Raw genomic sequence first — 20432 nt, forward strand, 5'->3', positions numbered from 1 at the left:
TTATGACCAATATTCGTCAAGCACCACATTCATATACAGATCTAGCATATTACCTTCACACTTTTTATTTAAAGCGAAGTAACACTGGTGGCTATTTCCAGTTCCTCCATTGCCCTTAAGGTATTATTTTTAAAGTAAGATATGATTATTCATGCTTCTTCCCATCTTGCTTTCATTCTTTTGTTCATAATTAGTTCTTTAGCTCTAGTCAATTAGTCAGTCTTTTTTCTCTGAAATTTANTTTTTTTTTTTGAATTAATGAAACACACAGAGTAAAAATTAAATTAATTTGCAGGGATAAAAAGTCATTAAGTTTTCTCAAGACCCAAGGAAGAAATTTCCAGCTTCCCCCTTCAACGGCCCCGTCCAACCTGAAATACGGTGAAATAGAACCTATAAAAGTTAAGCTCTTCTGCATATTCATATTAATATCAGCCCTCAGTAGAGTGTGTGTTTTATAGCCGCTACTCCACCCAAATTTTTTTATTTACATATTTAAATATTCTAAATTTACATATTTAGGCAAGGAAAAGCCTATAAAAGATAGTCACCTCTGTCTTACAAGCTTGTTTTTCTGGAATATGCATTATGAGTACTCTAAAATTTGTAGTTTTGTCTTCTATTTACAAATGATGAAACTGATTCATGCTGCTGCAATATTTTTGTTATTGGATTTTCTATTGTTCAAGCAATTTGAAAGTTTCTCATAAAACTTCGCCACTTAGCACTTGGCAACTGGCATAATCTGGGATGTACGGCTAGTCCAATTTCGACCTATTTAGTGTAAGTCAGACTGAAAATGGATGTGGGATAGAAAATGAAGTTGTGACCCAAATTATTTATGAGATTTGAATCCAAATACAAGAGAATAAACCTTATTAAATGGAAACTTTGCTAATTTATGCATGTTCTTTAATTAAGTTTTAAATGTATTGTAAAGGGAATTTTTAAGCAAGAAACTTTGAAATATTTTTTTTTAAATTAGTAAATATATCACGTTAAATATTTATAGAATCTTTGAAGATTTATTAGCTACATCTTTACACATTTGACATATAAATACAGTAACAAGATGATTATAATTTATAGATACGAGACAGTGCTAATTATAAATGTATTACACAGATTACTTTAGATTGATGATCTGTTTGATAAATATGCAACAAAATATATATATTTTTGGCAGCATTTTCAATGTGGGAGACTCTATAGAAATTTTTTTTGTTTGAACAGTAGCTCTGTTATTTGCATTATATAATATTGAAGTGCTACTCTTTTTAATGGCTCCTCTTTAGAGTACTTGTAATGAGCAGTAACTAATGGCAAAAGTTTGTACTTTTTCACATTTTAAAGTTAAATTCTAATCTATTGCATCAAAAGTAGAATTTTTAGGATTAGGTGGAGTAGCAGCTATAAAGATGCACTCTGCCGAGTGCTGATATTAATACGAATACGCAGAAGAGTGTAACTTTTATAGGTTCTATTCCACCTGTATTTCAGGTTGGACAGGGCCATCGAAGGGAGAAGCTGGGGATTTTTTCCTTGGGTCTTGAGAAAACTTAGTGGCCTTTTGTGGTTTCATTTTTTAAAGAAATGGTAATTATATCGGGTAATATTATCAAAATTTATTTATTTAGAAGGCAGATGAAAACAGATAAATTCTCTGTCTGTACTTAGAATTATTTTATTCACAGTGTAGTAAAGATTTTATTTATCAAATACTCAAAGGAAATGTATAGAATTCTACTATGTTTTCTTTATTTACTACTAAAAAAATGTAAAAATAGTCTCCTAATACATTTTAGATTAAATTTAGAATTACAGGATGTATTATTATTCATTTGTTTTCTTATAATGAATAATTTTCTATAAATTTAGTCTAATTATTTGATGACTGACTTTATCCTAGAGTTGGAAAAATAGTGTTTATTATACAAAACCTTAGTTTTTTATATTTTAAATGATTTTCCTCGTGTCGAATATAAAATTATTTATTACAAAAATTAAAATAAATATTTATGTTTTTTTCAATGTTTATGGGCTACATTTAAAAAAAAAAAATTACAGATCTATAAATTCCCTCCATCTGTCTGTTTGTCCTTCCTTACTCTTGAGAATGGAGTTAGACAGATGAAAGACAAGAACACAGTCGGAAAGCTTAGGGCACACGTCCTTGTTGTATACTGAACAATTTTTGTAATGTTTAAAACTTGTAAAATATTTGATTTAGACAGTTTAGTCCTTATGATGGTTAACTGGCTTTTGGGACAATTTTTTTTTTATTTCAGAAATATTTAGACATGTTTTGACTAAATACAGTTTCATTGACAAATGCAATTACTGTACAGAGAAAACTACAATTGTATTAATATATTAGTTAAAAAGAAAACTTCTCAAATGTAAATTGAATCCAAGCTGTTTTTGTTTTAGTGGTATACAATAGAAACTTTTAAAAAACTCTACAGATTTTAGGGTGTACGCCCTTCATCAGGAGTTAATAAAACAAATAAGGTCACAAAATACTAGGCACTACTAACCACTTCCTTGAGACTGGTCTAACATCATTTCTCCCATTAATCACCAACTACAGGTGTACGGCTCAAATGTACTACAGTTTTCTAAAGTTTTCACCTTTTGAAATAGGATTAATCATATTTTAAATGAAGTGGTTTCCGGTAGGATCGATTCTTATTCGAGAAATCAAAAAATGAAAAGCAGGAAAGCCAACTTTTCATATGGAATTTCATATAAACCCAGTAAATCATAAAAGCACTTATTTTTTATTAATTCATAAAATATTATTATAAGTAAGGGGTAAATAAATTTAATATAAATGTATTGTTTGTATTTTTAACAAATAATCTGTATATTGTTTTTAAAATATTAGTAGAATAACTTGTTAAAAGTGCAGCTCCGAATGAGGTTTTTATCAGGTGCTGTAGCCACGTCCGTAGGAGTCAAAGGAACCGACGACTCTTTGGGAGATGCAGCACCATTGAAATTAACCCGTCCAGAATTTTGAAAGCCCTAAAATACGGGGTAAAATTTAAAAGTGAAAAAATCCAGAGCTATTTTTGAAAACAATGCTAAAAATTGACTGTTTTCCTGTTTACTAGAGACGACTATAAGCTCATAAAGCACGAGGAACACCATTGCGTCGACTACTTCCGGGCTTCGATTGGAGTCACACCATTCACTTTGTTAAGCTTATTGAAAGCTTAAAAAGCAGCCCAAAAACCTTTGGAGGCAAATATTGCAAGGGTTACAGTTAGAGATATGGTTCCTTTGTTGTTTACAGTAATCTAGGGAGAGTCTAAAACTGGATCCAAATCCCTCATTCAGAACTGCAATTTTACTCCACAATTGATTATTTTTATATTTAAACATAATGCAATTATTTATTTTGTTAGCAAATTTGCAGTAATTTTGTTTTTTTTATTGAACAGTTCAAGTAACTTACCAAAATCACAGTTTTTTTTTATATATATATATTATAAAGTAATCTTTTAAGTAAAATGAATTCTTTTACTCTCCATTTTTAAGTACTTTTTCCGAAATATTAATGAAAGGAAATCAACAATACGTCATTAAAATAGAAATTTTTATCAAAAATTCATAATAATGTTTCATGCGGATCAATAAACCGATATCGGTCAACATCTCACAGGAAATTCAAGGGAAATGAAAGCTTCGGTTGTTAAATTGAAGAAGGCCGTTCTAAATAATTGATTCCTTCTGCTCGGCTATCCGAGAAAGTGAATAATAATGGTTCTCTGCCGATACTTTTAACTTAATCACAAAGTGGCATTCTGGCATTCCTTAGAGAAGAAAAATTGCCTTTCAAAATTTCATTAAATCATGTTTAGGGTCACAATTTTAAAATAATCATAAAATTAAATTCTTATACTTATCTTATTATATGTAACTAAGATTCATAGTCAAATAATATGCTTTTTTGCTGTAATTAACAATTAACAATACAAAAACTTCGTTCTGAATTTAAATTTATTGTTATTTGGGAAGCATTTAATGATTACTGGCAGCCTGAAAGAAAAAAATCTTTGCTTGTCTTTCAGTTACATGTCAAGTTATGTTCGAAAGAGATAATAATTTCTTTTTTGCAAAACTCTGTTCCGACGCGGTAACATACGATGATGTATATCTGACTCTGTGTGATAAAAAAGCTTCGTCCGATAAACTGTTCGATGCGATATTCAAAAATTGTCGAAACGAAGTCGAAAACTTTTGTAATCTCGATACGTCCGCATTGGAAAATTTCGAGGATTCAATCGAAGATAGAGACAAGTCGAGAAGGAAGTTGAGGGACTGCCTGCAAAAACTCTCCCAGAAGACTTACGATACACAATATTTCAAGAAATTATTCAAGAAAATTAATTACGACAGTAAGAAATTATCCTTTGGAATATAGAAATGTATCCATTAATTAATTTGGTTCTTGCATACTAACATAATTACCATATTTTTGTGCATGTAACCTGCAGAATATACTCCATACCTAGAGGAGTAGGCATTGTTTCGTAGGTGGAAATTTGTGATTGCAACTTAAACCAGCATGTAATCCACTTCTTTCGAGTCATCAACACGGATAACCTGCCAGTTATATGCACGAAAATATGGTAATATGATTACGTACACTAACAGCATGAATCATTACAATGCAATTAACAATACTAACTAAACTCTAATTTTTATTTTAAAAGAAGTGCATCATGTTGCATCGGAGAGTTCCTTTGAGTTGATTGATTGCTTGATTGTCGAGGCTCTAATGTTCCCTTCATTGATTTGGTTAAGCTGTTTCAGTAAGTTGTAATTGTAATTGAAGCATTTATCTTAATTAAGAATTAATTATTGTATTTGTGATATTTTATGTATTATTACCTTAAAAATTTAGAGCAAAAATTGTTGCCAAATCTTACAATTAAGCCTTGCAGGCTCAAACAACGATATTCAAAATTCAGATTTGTAGTGTTATAGATGCACATTAAAGAAAATTAGATGACAATTTAAATCTAATTATCAAGAAAGTTTAAATATAAAGAATATTCCTTATTCTTAAGACTATTCTATGAATTATATTCTCGATTTTCCTTACAAAGATTGCTCAAATAATTATGTGAAACTGTAACAATTTCTTTTTCGATATTCGATTTTCCACTTTGCAGCACATTGAATATAGATTTGCTAATTATGCAATTTACATAACTAACTCTAGTTTTGTGTGTTGGTGTTTTAACAAGTTTTTAACAAAACTAAATAAGTACTTATTTTAATTTTCGATGGGATTAACAAATAATCTTAATCTTGTTTCAGAATATTCTCAAGGCGACAGACCTCCTCACTTGCATCCGGGGACCACCGGACATTCGAGATCTCCGGAGAAAGGCGTCAGGGGGACCAGACACGCGGAAAGGATGAGAGAAGGAAGGGTTCGTATTTCGTAAACTGAAGTTTTTAATTTTTTCGCTTCCCAAATAGTCACTTTAATAAGTTTGTTTTGTAATTACTATCTTTGCATCTGTTATTAGCCGAAACTCCGTAACCTCGACAAAAATAGCAAGGACAAATAAAACTTAGATGAGCTTATTAAGCAAACTTAAATAGATGCCTTTATACACAGTCAAAACTTTATTACGGTACAATATATATTATAAATTAATTTTTCAATTATATCAACTCAAATCGGGTTAAATTATTTACATATTTGAAATATTATAATTATTATTAACAAATGTGTGTCATATTAAATGTATTGATAAATTTAAATTTAATTTTTAGTTTTTTTTTATAGTTTATCAGATGATCTGAGATGATTATTTTGAGTTTATTGTAATTACAGTACATATACTTGATTCAGATTACAGGTCTACATGTAATAAACTCATACATATAATACATAAAATACACTAATATATATAAACTCATATATTAAACACTCAAATAAACTCATAAACTAGGTAAAAATGAGCATCTCATAATGCTCTTTGCTTAGTCTGTTTTTTAATAAAATGTCTGTTGTTTTCATGGTTATTTATTTTAATATTTTTAACAAAACTTGGAAGTTTACTTACATAAAAGTTTCTAATGAACAAATGAATTTGCCTTCAGTTGTACATATGATTAACATTGTTACCAAAATTTATAATGTTTATAATTTACATATTAAATGAATTTTTACGTATCTAAGTTTGATTGTGAACTTTGAAAAAATTTTCGAGTTGTGTTACTTAAATTCTTTCCTATAAAGTATTGTATAATATTTTTATTATTTATATACCTTTGATTCATTAAAAAATTTATACCATTACGAAACATGAGGGAAAGTTTAACTGATAATTCTCTATTTAAATTATAATAATATGCAAGCAGTTTGAGATTAATACATATTCAAATATTAAGAAATTAAGTTTAGTATGAGTTATGAATTGATGTAAATCTGAGAAAACAATAAAAAATCCTTCTAAACAACACCATTAAAGAATTTCAAAACAATAATAAACATATTTTTGTATGCAAATTTAAAATATCTACATTTCTGCATTTACACGTGTAGATCATCAATTTTTTTTCAATTATGTATGTAAAATTTTGCTTTTTTTTAAATTCTGTCTTTATTTTAGCCTCTAATAAACAGCTAATAAATTGTATTTTAAAAGATTTACTAAGTATTTTTAATATTTTGGAACCAATTACATGACTTTATACATTATAATCACTTCAAACACCACAACAGTTTTCATCGAATGCATTACATATACTAGTCGCAAGCTGCTCGCATCGTAAAAATGATTAACGATAATTACCAACTTATTAAAAGCAGTTGTGGATATGCCATTTATTTCTTAGTTAATATTGCAAATATGGCAGAAAGTCATTTATTTACATTTTTGTCCTGGTTCGGTAGAAGTTCTCGAGCTTCCATTTTCTGTCTATAAATATGATCGTTTATACTTAAACTCAAATGTTTCAATAAAGATAAATTGAATATTATAATATTCATTACAAGCATAGCTTTGTAAGTATTGACTAATCTATGACAGTTATATTAACTCATCGGAACAGATAACATTTGTATGTGAATAGAGAGAACTGTAGACGAATGCAGACAAATTCGACAAGAACTGCATTGCTTTACATCTAATTTAGGGTAATACAATTGTAGGATTTAGAAATCAAAGCAATAAAAGGAAGTATTTGGTGAAAAAGATACAAATAGCAGTTGGGCATAGGTGGAGAGTGGATGGAAAGTGTTCCAATACCTGGTCAGAGAGATATTTTGGTGTAGAATATGTCAACCTCCAACTGCAACGCAGCACTCACAGCATCAAGGCAGGCTCGTCACCAAAACTTTTTCTAGCTATCACTTCTAGCAGTTGCATTTGTTCTTAAGTATTGCGAAGTGTGCATTATATCCTTATTATATTCTGCTCCTTTTCAGCCCCACTTTACAGATTTCTTTGTATTTACAAATATGCTTTAAAAACAATACTTAAACTGACAGTCTACATTAAAAGCCCTGATTATAAGGCAACTATTAAAAGGGCAGTCCATTATTTAGGTGTACAGTTAAAGGGGAAGGGAGCTGCAAAAAGTACATCTTGTACACAGTGGAGAGAGAGAGGTCTACGCATTTTTTATATGGACTTTTTTAGTGGTGTTAGCAGCATACAAATTTGTTCTTATAAGCCTGTTTATTAGTCTTGCGAATAAACTGTCAGTTTGGAAATATTTGCAGAACATTTTTCTTTCTATGAATTGCACTTCGGTAAAGTAATTTTTATAAATGCTTTCTGAAGAATCGGCTCTTATTCATTTATTTGACTTTTTGACTCGTAAAGCATAAATTGTATAGGCAAAACCTTCATGTAAAATTTATTCGACCTAGTAAGAAAACAAATAAGCGCATTCCATTCTGCCTACTTTGCATACGTTTTGCACAGTAACGCAACTGCATCGCGTCTTAAAAGATATCTGCGGATTTAGCTTTTCATCGTGTTTATTTCTTCAAATATTTTTCTTTAGTCTACAAATTAGATTTGGAAGATTTGCAGTTTTTTTTTTTTTTAATATTTTATTTAAGCCAATTTAATATTTTATACCAGGAGTTTTATTTTTAAAATATGTATATTGTAATTTTATGTATTTAAATTTTTGTGAAAACATCACTGTTTAAATCTTCAAACTTCAGTAGAATGCATATAAATGACAAATGAATTAAACATGTAATATCTGATAATATAAATTTACCGGAGTTTCTAACATCATAAAATATTTATTAGATGAAATGGACTTACTATTAATAATTTATATTCCTGACCGAAATACTCTTACATGAATTGAAATGTTCGATTCGATTGCTTTTATAAAGCGCATTCGCTTTTGACTTTTGTAGTTTGTTGTACCAAAAGTGTTACGTTGGACTCGTATACTTGGTCTTAATTATTTCACGACAGACAAAATCAAATTTGTATAATGATATAAACCACAAAATATTCATAAGTAGAAGACAAATGCAAACTTTGGAGTCTTCTATTTTGGAAGTGAGTAGGATGTTTTAGCAATTTTATATATTTAGGCAATGAAGAGTCTTTGAAAAATGTTTGGCTTTTGCTGCGGATCTCGTATTGCTATGGTGCGAAAAGGACAAATGAATGTAGGAATATTCGGCGGCAGAGAAGCACGTGCACCCTTAGACAAAAATTAAAAATGAATAAATAACATAAACTCTTTTTGAAATATTTTTTTACATAATCATTTTAGGTTTAACTACAGAAAAAATTTTTTTATATACAAATCTATTCCCAATTCCCTCTCGCATTGCTGCTTGGATGTCCTACTAATTATGAAAACATCAAAGTCTATGTTTGTCTTCTAATCTAATAATATAATATCCTGTTTCTGAGCACAGTAACTCTATATGAACCACTTTTTATTGATGGAATGTGTTTAAATTCAAATTTTTCTTAGAACAGTCCATTAAATCTTAACAGTTAAATGATTAACCGTTAATTTATAATAGTTTTTGAGTTTCTGTTCACTTACATTTGAGAAAATAAATTACTTCCGATGCTACGGCTCAACTTGAAATTGACTGGTTTTGTTTCTTTTTCCATCATTTTTGTTCGGTTGCAGCTAATCATCCAATATTTTTTGATAAAAATAAATTTAATTTCATCACGAGTAAGCATTTAATGCGTTTCAGATATTACAACTTAGTTTATTTTTATTCTTTAATATTATAATTACACTCGCTAACAAAGTGCCCATTAGTGGCCGAGTGGATTAAACCACCAAACCTGACTAAAACAAACACTTGGCCAGCTCACCAACAAGCTGGCCATGTGTAGTTTTCTGGATTTGTAACACTTCAATAGGGGCCAGTTTCCCATAGAAAATCTTCCCAGGAGATATCATTTGCAAATCATATTGTTGTATACAAATATCAAACAAAGATGACTAATAAATTGCATTTATGTAATTTAAATGATCACTGAACTCAAGAAGTCAAGGTATTTACTTTATATTAAATGATTTTTGAATCATAATTGATGCAAATTACTATAGGCTACTGCTCGAATTATGTTCTATTGCTGTTTATTATGACCAATATTCGTCAAGCACCACATTCATATACAGATCTAGCATATTACCTTCACACTTTTTATTTAAAGCGAAGTAACACTGGTGGCTATTTCCAGTTCCTCCATTGCCCTTAAGGTATTATTTTTAAAGTAAGATATGATTATTCATGCTTCTTCCCATCTTGCTTTCATTCTTTTGTTCATAATTAGTTCTTTAGCTCTAGTCAATTAGTCAGTCTTTTTTCTCTGAAATTTATATGTATCTTTCAGCTGTATTGCCATATCGCTGATTATGCAGCATGTGTAGCCTATATAGCACTTCATGTCACCTGTGTTGTCAAGTTCAACTGGGATGCTGCACTCACCTCTCCTTTCATTCTCTGATACCAGTTCCTTCGTATTCTTGATCCTATTGGTTTTCTGTAAACTAATTTAATAAACTTGAGGTAAATAACTCACTAGAAAATTATCAAAAATCACTAGTATATCATGCTTTTGCAGTGTTACTATATCTATAAAGTTTAAACAGAGCTTTGCAAACTTACCAGCAACAGGAAATCCTGTTGAGGTATTTCTTGATTGGCTGTATGAATTGTGGCAAGTAAATTAAGCAGCATATGCACCAGTTCTGGCATAATCTTGTTCCACTTCTTTTTGAAGACTTCATAAAGCACCTGATGGTCAGATAGTATGTTGCCTCTAGTCTGAATGAAGGATATGGACTTCTGTAATCCAGAATTGTAAATGTGCTACACCATTCGGTCTTTAACTCCCTCGGTTTCTTAATCACTTCTTCTGGGTTCTTAATGACATATAGAGCTTTGATCAAATTGGTTCTTATAGAAATCAGCCAATCTTTCATCTATTCTAATTGCAGGTAGCCACTTAATCACTGGTTTTTATCACAGGTCAAATTGTTTTTGATTTAGAGCTCAAAGGATTATATGATGATAGATTTAAATTTAAACAATAAAATCAATAGTTTAAGTGGAAACAACCCATAAGAAATTCCANCTTTTCATATGGAATTTCATATAAACCCAGTAAATCATAAAAGCACTTATTTTTTATTAATTCATAAAATATTATTATAAGTAAGGGGTAAATAAATTTAATATAAATGTATTGTTTGTATTTTTAACAAATAATCTGTATATTGTTTTTAAAATATTAGTAGAATAACTTGTTAAAAGTGCAGCTCCGAATGAGGTTTTTATCAGGTGCTGTAGCCACGTCCGTAGGAGTCAAAGGAACCGACGACTCTTTGGGAGATGCAGCACCATTGAAATTAACCCGTCCAGAATTTTGAAAGCCCTAAAATACGGGGTAAAATTTAAAAGTGAAAAAATCCAGAGCTATTTTTGAAAACAATGCTAAAAATTGACTGTTTTCCTGTTTACTAGAGACGACTATAAGCTCATAAAGCACGAGGAACACCATTGCGTCGACTACTTCCGGGCTTCGATTGGAGTCACACCATTCACTTTGTTAAGCTTATTGAAAGCTTAAAAAGCAGCCCAAAAACCTTTGGAGGCAAATATTGCAAGGGTTACAGTTAGAGATATGGTTCTTTTGTTGTTTACAGTAATCTAGGGAGAGTCTAAAACTGGATCCAAATCCCTCATTCAGAACTGCAATTTTACTCCACAATTGATTATTTTTATATTTAAACATAATGCAATTATTTATTTTGTTAGCAAATTTGCAGTAATTTTGTTTTTTTTATTGAACAGTTCAAGTAACTTACCAAAATCACAGTTTTTTTATATATATATATTATAAAGTAATCTTTTAAGTAAAATGAATTCTTTTACTCTCCATTTTTAAGTACTTTTTCCGAAATATTAATGAAAGGAAATCAACAATACGTCATTAAAATAGAAATTTTTATCAAAAATTCATAATAATGTTTCATGCGGATCAATAAACCGATATCGGTCAACATCTCACAGGAAATTCAAGGGAAATGAAAGCTTCGGTTGTTAAATTGAAGAAGGCCGTTCTAAATAATTGATTCCTTCTGCTCGGCTATCCGAGAAAGTGAATAATAATGGTTCTCTGCCGATACTTTTAACTTAATCACAAAGTGGCATTCTGGCATTCCTTAGAGAAGAAAAATTGCCTTTCAAAATTTCATTAAATCATGTTTAGGGTCACAATTTTAAAATAATCATAAAATTAAATTCTTATACTTATCTTATTATATGTAACTAAGATTCGTAGTCAAATAATATGCTTTTTTGCTGTAATTAACAATTAACAATACAAAAACTTCGTTCTGAATTTAAATTTATTGTTATTTGGGAAGCATTTAATGATTACTGGCAGCCTGAAAGAAAAAAATCTTTGCTTGTCTTTCAGTTACATGTCAAGTTATGTTCGAAAGAGATAATAATTTCTTTTTTGCAAAACTCTGTTCCGACGCGGTAACATACGATGATGTATATCTGACTCTGTGTGATAAAAAAGCTTCGTCCGATAAACTGTTCGATGCGATATTCAAAAATTGTCGAAACGAAGTCGAAAACTTTTGTAATCTCGATACGTCCGCATTGGAAAATTTCGAGGATTCAATCGAAGATAGAGACAAGTCGAGAAGGAAGTTGAGGGACTGCCTGCAAAAACTCTCCCAGAAGACTTACGATACACAATATTTCAAGAAATTATTCAAGAAAATTAATTACGACAGTAAGAAATTATCCTTTGGAATATAGAAATGTATCCATTAATTAATTTGGTTCTTGCATACTAACATAATTACCATATTTTTGTGCATGTAACCTGCAGAATATACTCCATACCTAGAGGAGTAGGCATTGTTTCGTAGGTGGAAATTTGTGATTGCAACTTAAACCAGCACGTAATCCACTTCTTTCGAGTCATCAACACGGATAACCTGCCAGTTATATGCACGAAAATATGGTAATATGATTACGTACACTAACAGCATGAATCATTACAATGCAATTAACAATACTAACTAAACTCTAATTTTTATTTTAAAAGAAGTGCATCATGTTGCATCGGAGAGTTCCTTTGAGTTGATTGATTGCTTGATTGTCGAGGCTCTAATGTTCCCTTCATTGATTTGGTTAAGCTGTTTCAGTAAGTTGTAATTGTAATTGAAGCATTTATCTTAATTAAGAATTAATTATTGTATTTGTGATATTTTATGTATTATTACCTTAAAAATTTAGAGCAAAAATTGTTGCCAAATCTTACAATTAAGCCTTGCAGGCTCAAACAACGATATTCAAAATTCAGATTTGTAGTGTTATAGATGCACATTAAAGAAAATTAGATGACAATTTAAATCTAATTATCAAGAAAGTTTAAATATAAAGAATATTCCTTATTCTTAAGACTATTCTAAGAATTATATTCTCGATTTTCCTTACAAAGATTGCTCAAATAATTATGTGAAACTGTAACAATTTCCTTTTCGATATTCGATTTTCCACTTTGCAGCACATTGAATATAGATTTGCTAATTATGCAATTTACATAACTAACTCTAGTTTTGTGTGTTGGTGTTTTAACAAGTTTTTAACAAAACTAAATAAGTACTTATTTTAATTTTCGATGGGATTAACAAATAATCTTAATCTTGTTTCAGAATATTCTCAAGGCGACAGACCTCCTCACTTGCATCCGGGGACCACCGGACATTCGAGATCTCCGGAGAAAGGCGTCAGGGGGACCAGACACGCGGAAAGGATGAGAGAAGGAAGGGTTCGTATTTCGTAAACTGAAGTTTTTAATTTTTTCGCTTCCCAAATAGTCACTTTAATAAGTTTGTTTTGTAATTACTATCTTTGCATCTGTTATTAGCCGAAACTCCGTAACCTCGACAAAAATAGCAAGGACAAATAAAACTTAGATGAGCTTATTAAGCAAACTTAAATAGATGCCTTTATACACAGTCAAAACTTTATTACGGTACAATATATATTATAAATTAATTTTTCAATTATATCAACTCAAATCGGGTTAAATTATTTACATATTTGAAATATTATAATTATTATTAACAAATGTGTGTCATATTAAATGTATTGATAAATTTAAATTTAATTTTTAGTTTTTTTTTATAGTTTATCAGATGATCTGAGATGATTATTTTGAGTTTATTGTAATTACAGTACATATACTTGATTCAGATTACAGGTCTACATGTAATAAACTCATACATATAATACATAAAATACACTAATATATATAAACTCATATATTAAACACTCAAATAAACTCATAAACTAGGTAAAAATGAGCATCTCATAATGCTCTTTGCTTAGTCTGTTTTTTAATAAAATGTCTGTTGTTTTCATGGTTATTTATTTTAATATTTTTAACAAAACTTGGAAGTTTACTTACATAAAAGTTTCTAATGAACAAATGAATTTGCCTTCAGTTGTACATATGATTAACATTGTTACCAAAATTTATAATGTTTATAATTTACATATTAAATGAATTTTTACGTATCTAAGTTTGATTGTGAACTTTGAAAAAATTTTCGAGTTGTGTTACTTAAATTCTTTCCTATAAAGTATTGTATAATATTTTTATTATTTATATACCTTTGATTCATTAAAAAATTTATACCATTACGAAACATGAGGGAAAGTTTAACTGATAATTCTCTATTTAAATTATAATAATATGCAAGCAGTTTGAGATTAATACATATTCAAATATTAAGAAATTAAGTTTAGTATGAGTTATGAATTGATGTAAATCTGAGAAAACAATAAAAAATCCTTCTAAACAACACCATTAAAGAATTTCAAAACAATAATAAACATATTTTTGTATGCAAATTTAAAATATCTACATTTCTGCATTTACACGTGTAGATCATCAATTTTTTTTCAATTATGTATGTAAAATTTTGCTTTTTTTTAAATTCTGTCTTTATTTTAGCCTCTAATAAACAGCTAATAAATTGTATTTTAAAAGATTTACTAAGTATTTTTAATATTTTGGAACCAATTACATGACTTTATACATTATAATCACTTCAAACACCACAACAGTTTTCATCGAATGCATTACATATACTAGTCGCAAGCTGCTCGCATCGTAAAAATGATTAACGATAATTACCAACTTATTAAAAGCAGTTGTGGATATGCCATTTATTTCTTAGTTAATATTGCAAATATGGCAGAAAGTCATTTATTTACATTTTTGTCCTGGTTCGGTAGAAGTTCTCGAGCTTCCATTTTCTGTCTATAAATATGATCGTTTATACTTAAACTCAAATGTTTCAATAAAGATAAATTGAATATTATAATATTCATTACAAGCATAGCTTTGTAAGTATTGACTAATCTATGACAGTTATATTAACTCATCGGAACAGATAACATTTGTATGTGAATAGAGAGAACTGTAGACGAATGCAGACAAATTCGACAAGAACTGCATTGCTTTACATCTAATTTAGGGTAATACAATTGTAGGATTTAGAAATCAAAGCAATAAAAGGAAGTATTTGGTGAAAAAGATACAAATAGCAGTTGGGCATAGGTGGAGAGTGGATGGAAAGTGTTCCAATACCTGGTCAGAGAGATATTTTGGTGTAGAATATGTCAACCTCCAACTGCAACGCAGCACTCACAGCATCAAGGCAGGCTCGTCACCAAAACTTTTTCTAGCTATCACTTCTAGCAGTTGCATTTGTTCTTAAGTATTGCGAAGTGTGCATTATATCCTTATTATATTCTGCTCCTTTTCAGCCCCACTTTACAGATTTCTTTGTATTTACAAATATGCTTTAAAAACAATACTTAAACTGACAGTCTACATTAAAAGCCCTGATTATAAGGCAACTATTAAAAGGGCAGTCCATTATTTAGGTGTACAGTTAAAGGGGAAGGGAGCTGCAAAAAGTACATCTTGTACACAGTGGAGAGAGAGAGGTCTACGCATTTTTTATATGGACTTTTTTAGTGGTGTTAGCAGCATACAAATTTGTTCTTATAAGCCTGTTTATTAGTCTTGCGAATAAACTGTCAGTTTGGAAATATTTGCAGAACATTTTTCTTTCTATGAATTGCACTTCGGTAAAGTAATTTTTATAAATGCTTTCTGAAGAATCGGCTCTTATTCATTTATTTGACTTTTTGACTCGTAAAGCATAAATTGTATAGGCAAAACCTTCATGTAAAATTTATTCGACCTAGTAAGAAAACAAATAAGCGCATTCCATTCTGCCTACTTTGCATACGTTTTGCACAGTAACGCAACTGCATCGCGTCTTAAAAGATATCTGCGGATTTAGCTTTTCATCGTGTTTATTTCTTCAAATATTTTTCTTTAGTCTACAAATTAGATTTGGAAGATTTGCAGTTTTTTTTTTTTTTAATATTTTATTTAAGCCAATTTAATATTTTATACCAGGAGTTTTATTTTTAAAATATGTATATTGTAATTTTATGTATTTAAATTTTTGTGAAAACATCACTGTTTAAATCTTCAAACTTCAGTAGAATGCATATAAATGACAAATGAATTAAACATGTAATATCTGATAATATAAATTTACCGGAGTTTCTAACATCATAAAATATTTATTAGATGAAATGGACTTACTATTAATAATTTATATTCCTGACCGAAATACTCTTACATGAATTGAAATGTTCGATTCGATTGCTTTTATAAAGCGCATTCGCTTTTGACTTTTGTAGTTTGTTGTACCAAAAGTGTTACGTTGGACTCGTATACTTGGTCTTAATTATTTCACGACAGACAAAATCAAATTTGTATAATGATATAAACCACAAAATATTCATAAGTAGAAGACAAATGCAAACTTTGGAGTCTTCTATTTTGGAAGTGAGTAGGATGTTTTAGCAATTTTATATATTTAGGCAATGAAGAGTCTTTGAAAAATGTTTGGCTTTTGCTGCGGATCTCGTATTGCTATGGTGCGAAAAGGACAAATGAATGTAGGAATATTCGGCGGCAGAGAAGCACGTGCACCCTTAGACAAAAATTAAAAATGAATAAATAACATAAACTCTTTTTGAAATATTTTTTTACATAATCATTTTAGGTTTAACTACAGAAAAAATTTTTTTATATACAAATCTATTCCCAATTCCCTCTCGCATTGCTGCTTGGATGTCCTACTAATTATGAAAACATCAAAGTCTATGTTTGTCTTCTAATCTAATAATATAATATCCTGTTTCTGAGCACAGTAACTCTATATGAACCACTTTTTATTGATGGAATGTGTTTAAATTCAAATTTTTCTTAGAACAGTCCATTAAATCTTAACAGTTAAATGATTAACCGTTAATTTATAATAGTTTTTGAGTTTCTGTTCACTTACATTTGAGAAAATAAATTACTTCCGATGCTACGGCTCAACTTGAAATTGACTGGTTTTGTTTCTTTTTCCATCATTTTTGTTCGGTTGCAGCTAATCATCCAATATTTTTTGATAAAAATAAATTTAATTTCATCACGAGTAAGCATTTAATGCGTTTCAGATATTACAACTTAGTTTATTTTTATTCTTTAATATTATAATTACACTCGCTAACAAAGTGCCCATTAGTGGCCGAGTGGATTAAACCACCAAACCTGACTAAAACAAACACTTGGCCAGCTCACCAACAAGCTGGCCATGTGTAGTTTTCTGGATTTGTAACACTTCAATAGGGGCCAGTTTCCCATAGAAAATCTTCCCAGGAGATATCATTTGCAAATCATATTGTTGTATACAAATATCAAACAAAGATGACTAATAAATTGCATTTATGTAATTTAAATGATCACTGAACTCAAGAAGTCAAGGTATTTACTTTATATTAAATGATTTTTGAATCATAATTGATGCAAATTACTATAGGCTACTGCTCGAATTATGTTCTATTGCTGTTTATTATGACCAATATTCGTCAAGCACCACATTCATATACAGATCTAGCATATTACCTTCACACTTTTTATTTAAAGCGAAGTAACACTGGTGGCTATTTCCAGTTCCTCCATTGCCCTTAAGGTATTATTTTTAAAGTAAGATATGATTATTCATGCTTCTTCCCATCTTGCTTTCATTCTTTTGTTCATAATTAGTTCTTTAGCTCTAGTCAATTAGTCAGTCTTTTTTCTCTGAAATTTATATGTATCTTTCAGCTGTATTGCCATATCGCTGATTATGCAGCATGTGTAGCCTATATAGCACTTCATGTCACCTGTGTTGTCAAGTTCAACTGGGATGCTGCACTCACCTCTCCTTTCATTCTCTGATACCAGTTCCTTCGTATTCTTGATCCTATTGGTTTTCTGTAAACTAATTTAATAAACTTGAGGTAAATAACTCACTAGAAAATTATCAAAAATCACTAGTATATCATGCTTTTGCAGTGTTACTATATCTATAAAGTTTAAACAGAGCTTTGCAAACTTACCAGCAACAGGAAATCCTGTTGAGGTATTTCTTGATTAGCTGTACGAATTGTGGCAAGTAAATTAAGCAGCATATGCACCAGTTCTGGCATAATCTTGTTCCACTTCTTTTTGAAGACTTCATAAAGCACCTGATGGTCAGATAGTATGTTGCCTCTAGTCTGAATGAAGGATATGGACTTCTGTAATCCAGAATTGTAAATGTGCTACACCATTCGGTCTTTAACTCCCTCGGTTTCTTAATCACTTCTTCTGGGTTCTTAATGACATATAGAGCTTTGATCAAATTGGTTCTTATAGAAATCAGCCAATCTTTCATCTATTCTAATTGCAGGTAGCCACTTAATCACTGGTTTTTATCACAGGTCAAATTGTTTTTGATTTAGAGCTCAAAGGATTATATGATGATAGATTTAAATTTAAACAATAAAATCAATAGTTTAAGTGGAAACAACCTATAAGAAATTCCATACTGTTCTACTTTTATTGTATTCCCATTGGCTAGATAATGATGATAAATTAAAAACCTTTGACTACAGCAATGTAACAGATGCATTTAAGTTAATATTTTAGAATAGCATATATTATTCAGTTAACTTCATTTTTTTTATATTATATAAACTTTTAATGCTAACGGCAAATAATATTTATCTTTAGCCTTTTCCACATCCTTCTGCAAGGCATCCACCTAAACCTCAACCAAAAACTGGAGGTGCTATGAGTATTATTATGCCCATATACACCATCGGTATAGTGGTCTTCTTTTTATACACTGTTTTAAAAGTGAGTATTTTACAATATGCATTATATTAAATATAGAAATGGTGATAATCACATACCATTTATCTACTTTAGCTCGTTTTCAAGAAACAGTCACCAGATGATAAAAAACCATTGGTTAAAGATTTCCATATGGATCCAGAATATCATAAATATGTACTTAGAGATGATTATACCGATAAGAAAGACAAGAAGAAAGAAACTGTAAATATTCAAAACTCGGAAAGTACAGATAAAACCATTGACGAGAAAGGTAATTAATATACTGTAATAAAATTTGTAAATTAGTCACCACAAAGGTTTTTATTCAAGTCTTATCAGGGTAAATTAATAAATAATTGGCCAAGGCAACCAGCAGTGCTGTTACTTTCGGTTGGTTATTTATTGATTCACCATTATTTATCAAACAAAAACAAAAACATTATTCTAAAATATGGATGAACTAGCCACTGTGCTTACTCAGCCAAATAAATCATGGCACATTTAATGGTGAAGTTTAAATAATGTTAACATGTATCAACAGCACGGACAAGGGCTTTCATCTCTTTGCCTTTCACATCAACTGCTGCTGTTGTAGTCCATCTCCTCCAATTGTTTATCTGTTCGGATGTATCCCATCTCCCTTCCTTCTAACGTTGGCATTCCATTTACAACTGTTCACACTTGAAGATAGTCCATTAACTAGTTGAAAATGTTATTTAAACTTCACCTACTGTTAAAGGTGTATTGATTAATTCAGCCCATTATAAAATATACAATGCTCTCTTCCCTGAACCTGTTACTGGCGCATAATGCATATAAGAAATATATAGCGGGTGACAAACGTTTTTGAACCATCTCGCAGTTCTTCCTCAGGTCAACTAGCTGATACATAGCTAGTGCTACATGCCAGTAACAGGTTCAGGGAAGAGAGGATTTTACTCCGGTGCTGAAGTTAGAGTGAACTTTGTAAATATAGAATGTTTGTTTTAGATGAAAATTTACCATAAATTTAGAAGATAAGTCTGAATCTAATTGTTTCTTACATTTTAGAGAATAGAAACTGATAATATGCTGTTGATCTATGCTTCTTTATCTGATGAAGTACAGATTAAATCTACTAATGCTATTATTATTACATCAGGCAGTATCAGAGATGAGATTGTCAAAAGATTTTTCATATCCAGTTATACAATGTACATGAATAAACAACAAGTTAAATTCCTAATGTCAGGGATCATCCCCAAATTACATTTTACTATTTTTATACTTTTCAACTACCATCTTACACTCTTGTATTCACTGTGCTGTTTCACCTACCTACTCTCAAAATTATGTGATGCGCATTATCAACCAATCTTATTAATCGTACTAAGGAATAATATGGGCACCAAATGTTACATTATTTTATTAATTACATTGTATAACATACAAAGCACCAGTGTATATAGTTTGTCACTGCTCTGTACAGTTAGTTGCATAGCATTTGCTATTACAGTTTGCAATTTCCATAATAAAATCATTTTTTCCTATTTTATGAAAACATTATTGTTTAAATTCTTTAAAAATTAAACTAATTATATCTTCAAATTATTACAGTACCTGTGTTCTTTTCTTTAATCATACACATTTCACACAGTCCTTGTC

The 20432-nt window shown here is 30.0% G+C and overlaps 2 protein-coding genes across 4 annotated transcripts in view; both read left to right on the forward strand.

Annotated features, from left to right (window-relative positions):
* LOC111626869 overlaps nt 1-20432 on the forward strand; it is a 58651-nt gene that overhangs the window by 35025 nt on the left and 3194 nt on the right. Inside the window, exons 7-13 of the mRNA XM_023370392.1 lie at nt 4077-4403; nt 5332-5447; nt 11933-12287; nt 12606-12704; nt 13216-13331; nt 18684-18809; nt 18882-19059. Coding sequence (XP_023226160.1) covers nt 4077-4403; nt 5332-5447; nt 11933-12287; nt 12606-12704; nt 13216-13331; nt 18684-18809; nt 18882-19059 — 1317 coding nt within the window. The remainder of the gene's footprint in view (nt 1-4076; nt 4404-5331; nt 5448-11932; nt 12288-12605; nt 12705-13215; nt 13332-18683; nt 18810-18881; nt 19060-20432) is intronic.
* On the forward strand, nt 1463-5633 carry LOC111626844. Of its 3 annotated transcripts, none has more exons than XM_023370362.1 (5): nt 1463-2605; nt 2680-2756; nt 4077-4403; nt 4722-4820; nt 5332-5633. In XM_023370362.1, coding segments are annotated over exons 1-5 (636 nt in total). In that variant the 5' UTR covers nt 1463-2603; the 3' UTR covers nt 5463-5633. The 3 variants fall into 3 exon arrangements, with proteins under 3 accessions (XP_023226130.1, XP_023226131.1, XP_023226132.1); XM_023370363.1 differs by having other exon boundaries at nt 1467-2605; nt 2680-2807; XM_023370364.1 differs by lacking the exon at nt 4722-4820 and having other exon boundaries at nt 1469-2605.

Source organism: Centruroides sculpturatus, unplaced genomic scaffold (assembly GCF_000671375.1).
Source record: "Centruroides sculpturatus isolate CEXI.00-Female unplaced genomic scaffold, Cexi_2.0 scaffold547, whole genome shotgun sequence".
Lineage (NCBI taxonomy): Eukaryota > Metazoa > Arthropoda > Arachnida > Scorpiones > Buthidae > Centruroides > Centruroides sculpturatus.

Coding starts and splice junctions, on each gene's coding strand:
- LOC111626844 (XM_023370362.1), top strand. Junction 4,404..4,721: donor CAAGAAAATTAATTACGACA/GTAAGAAATTAT, acceptor TTATTTTAAAAG/AAGTGCATCATGTTGCATCG. Junction 4,821..5,331: donor GATTTGGTTAAGCTGTTTCA/GTAAGTTGTAAT, acceptor ATCTTGTTTCAG/AATATTCTCAAGGCGACAGA.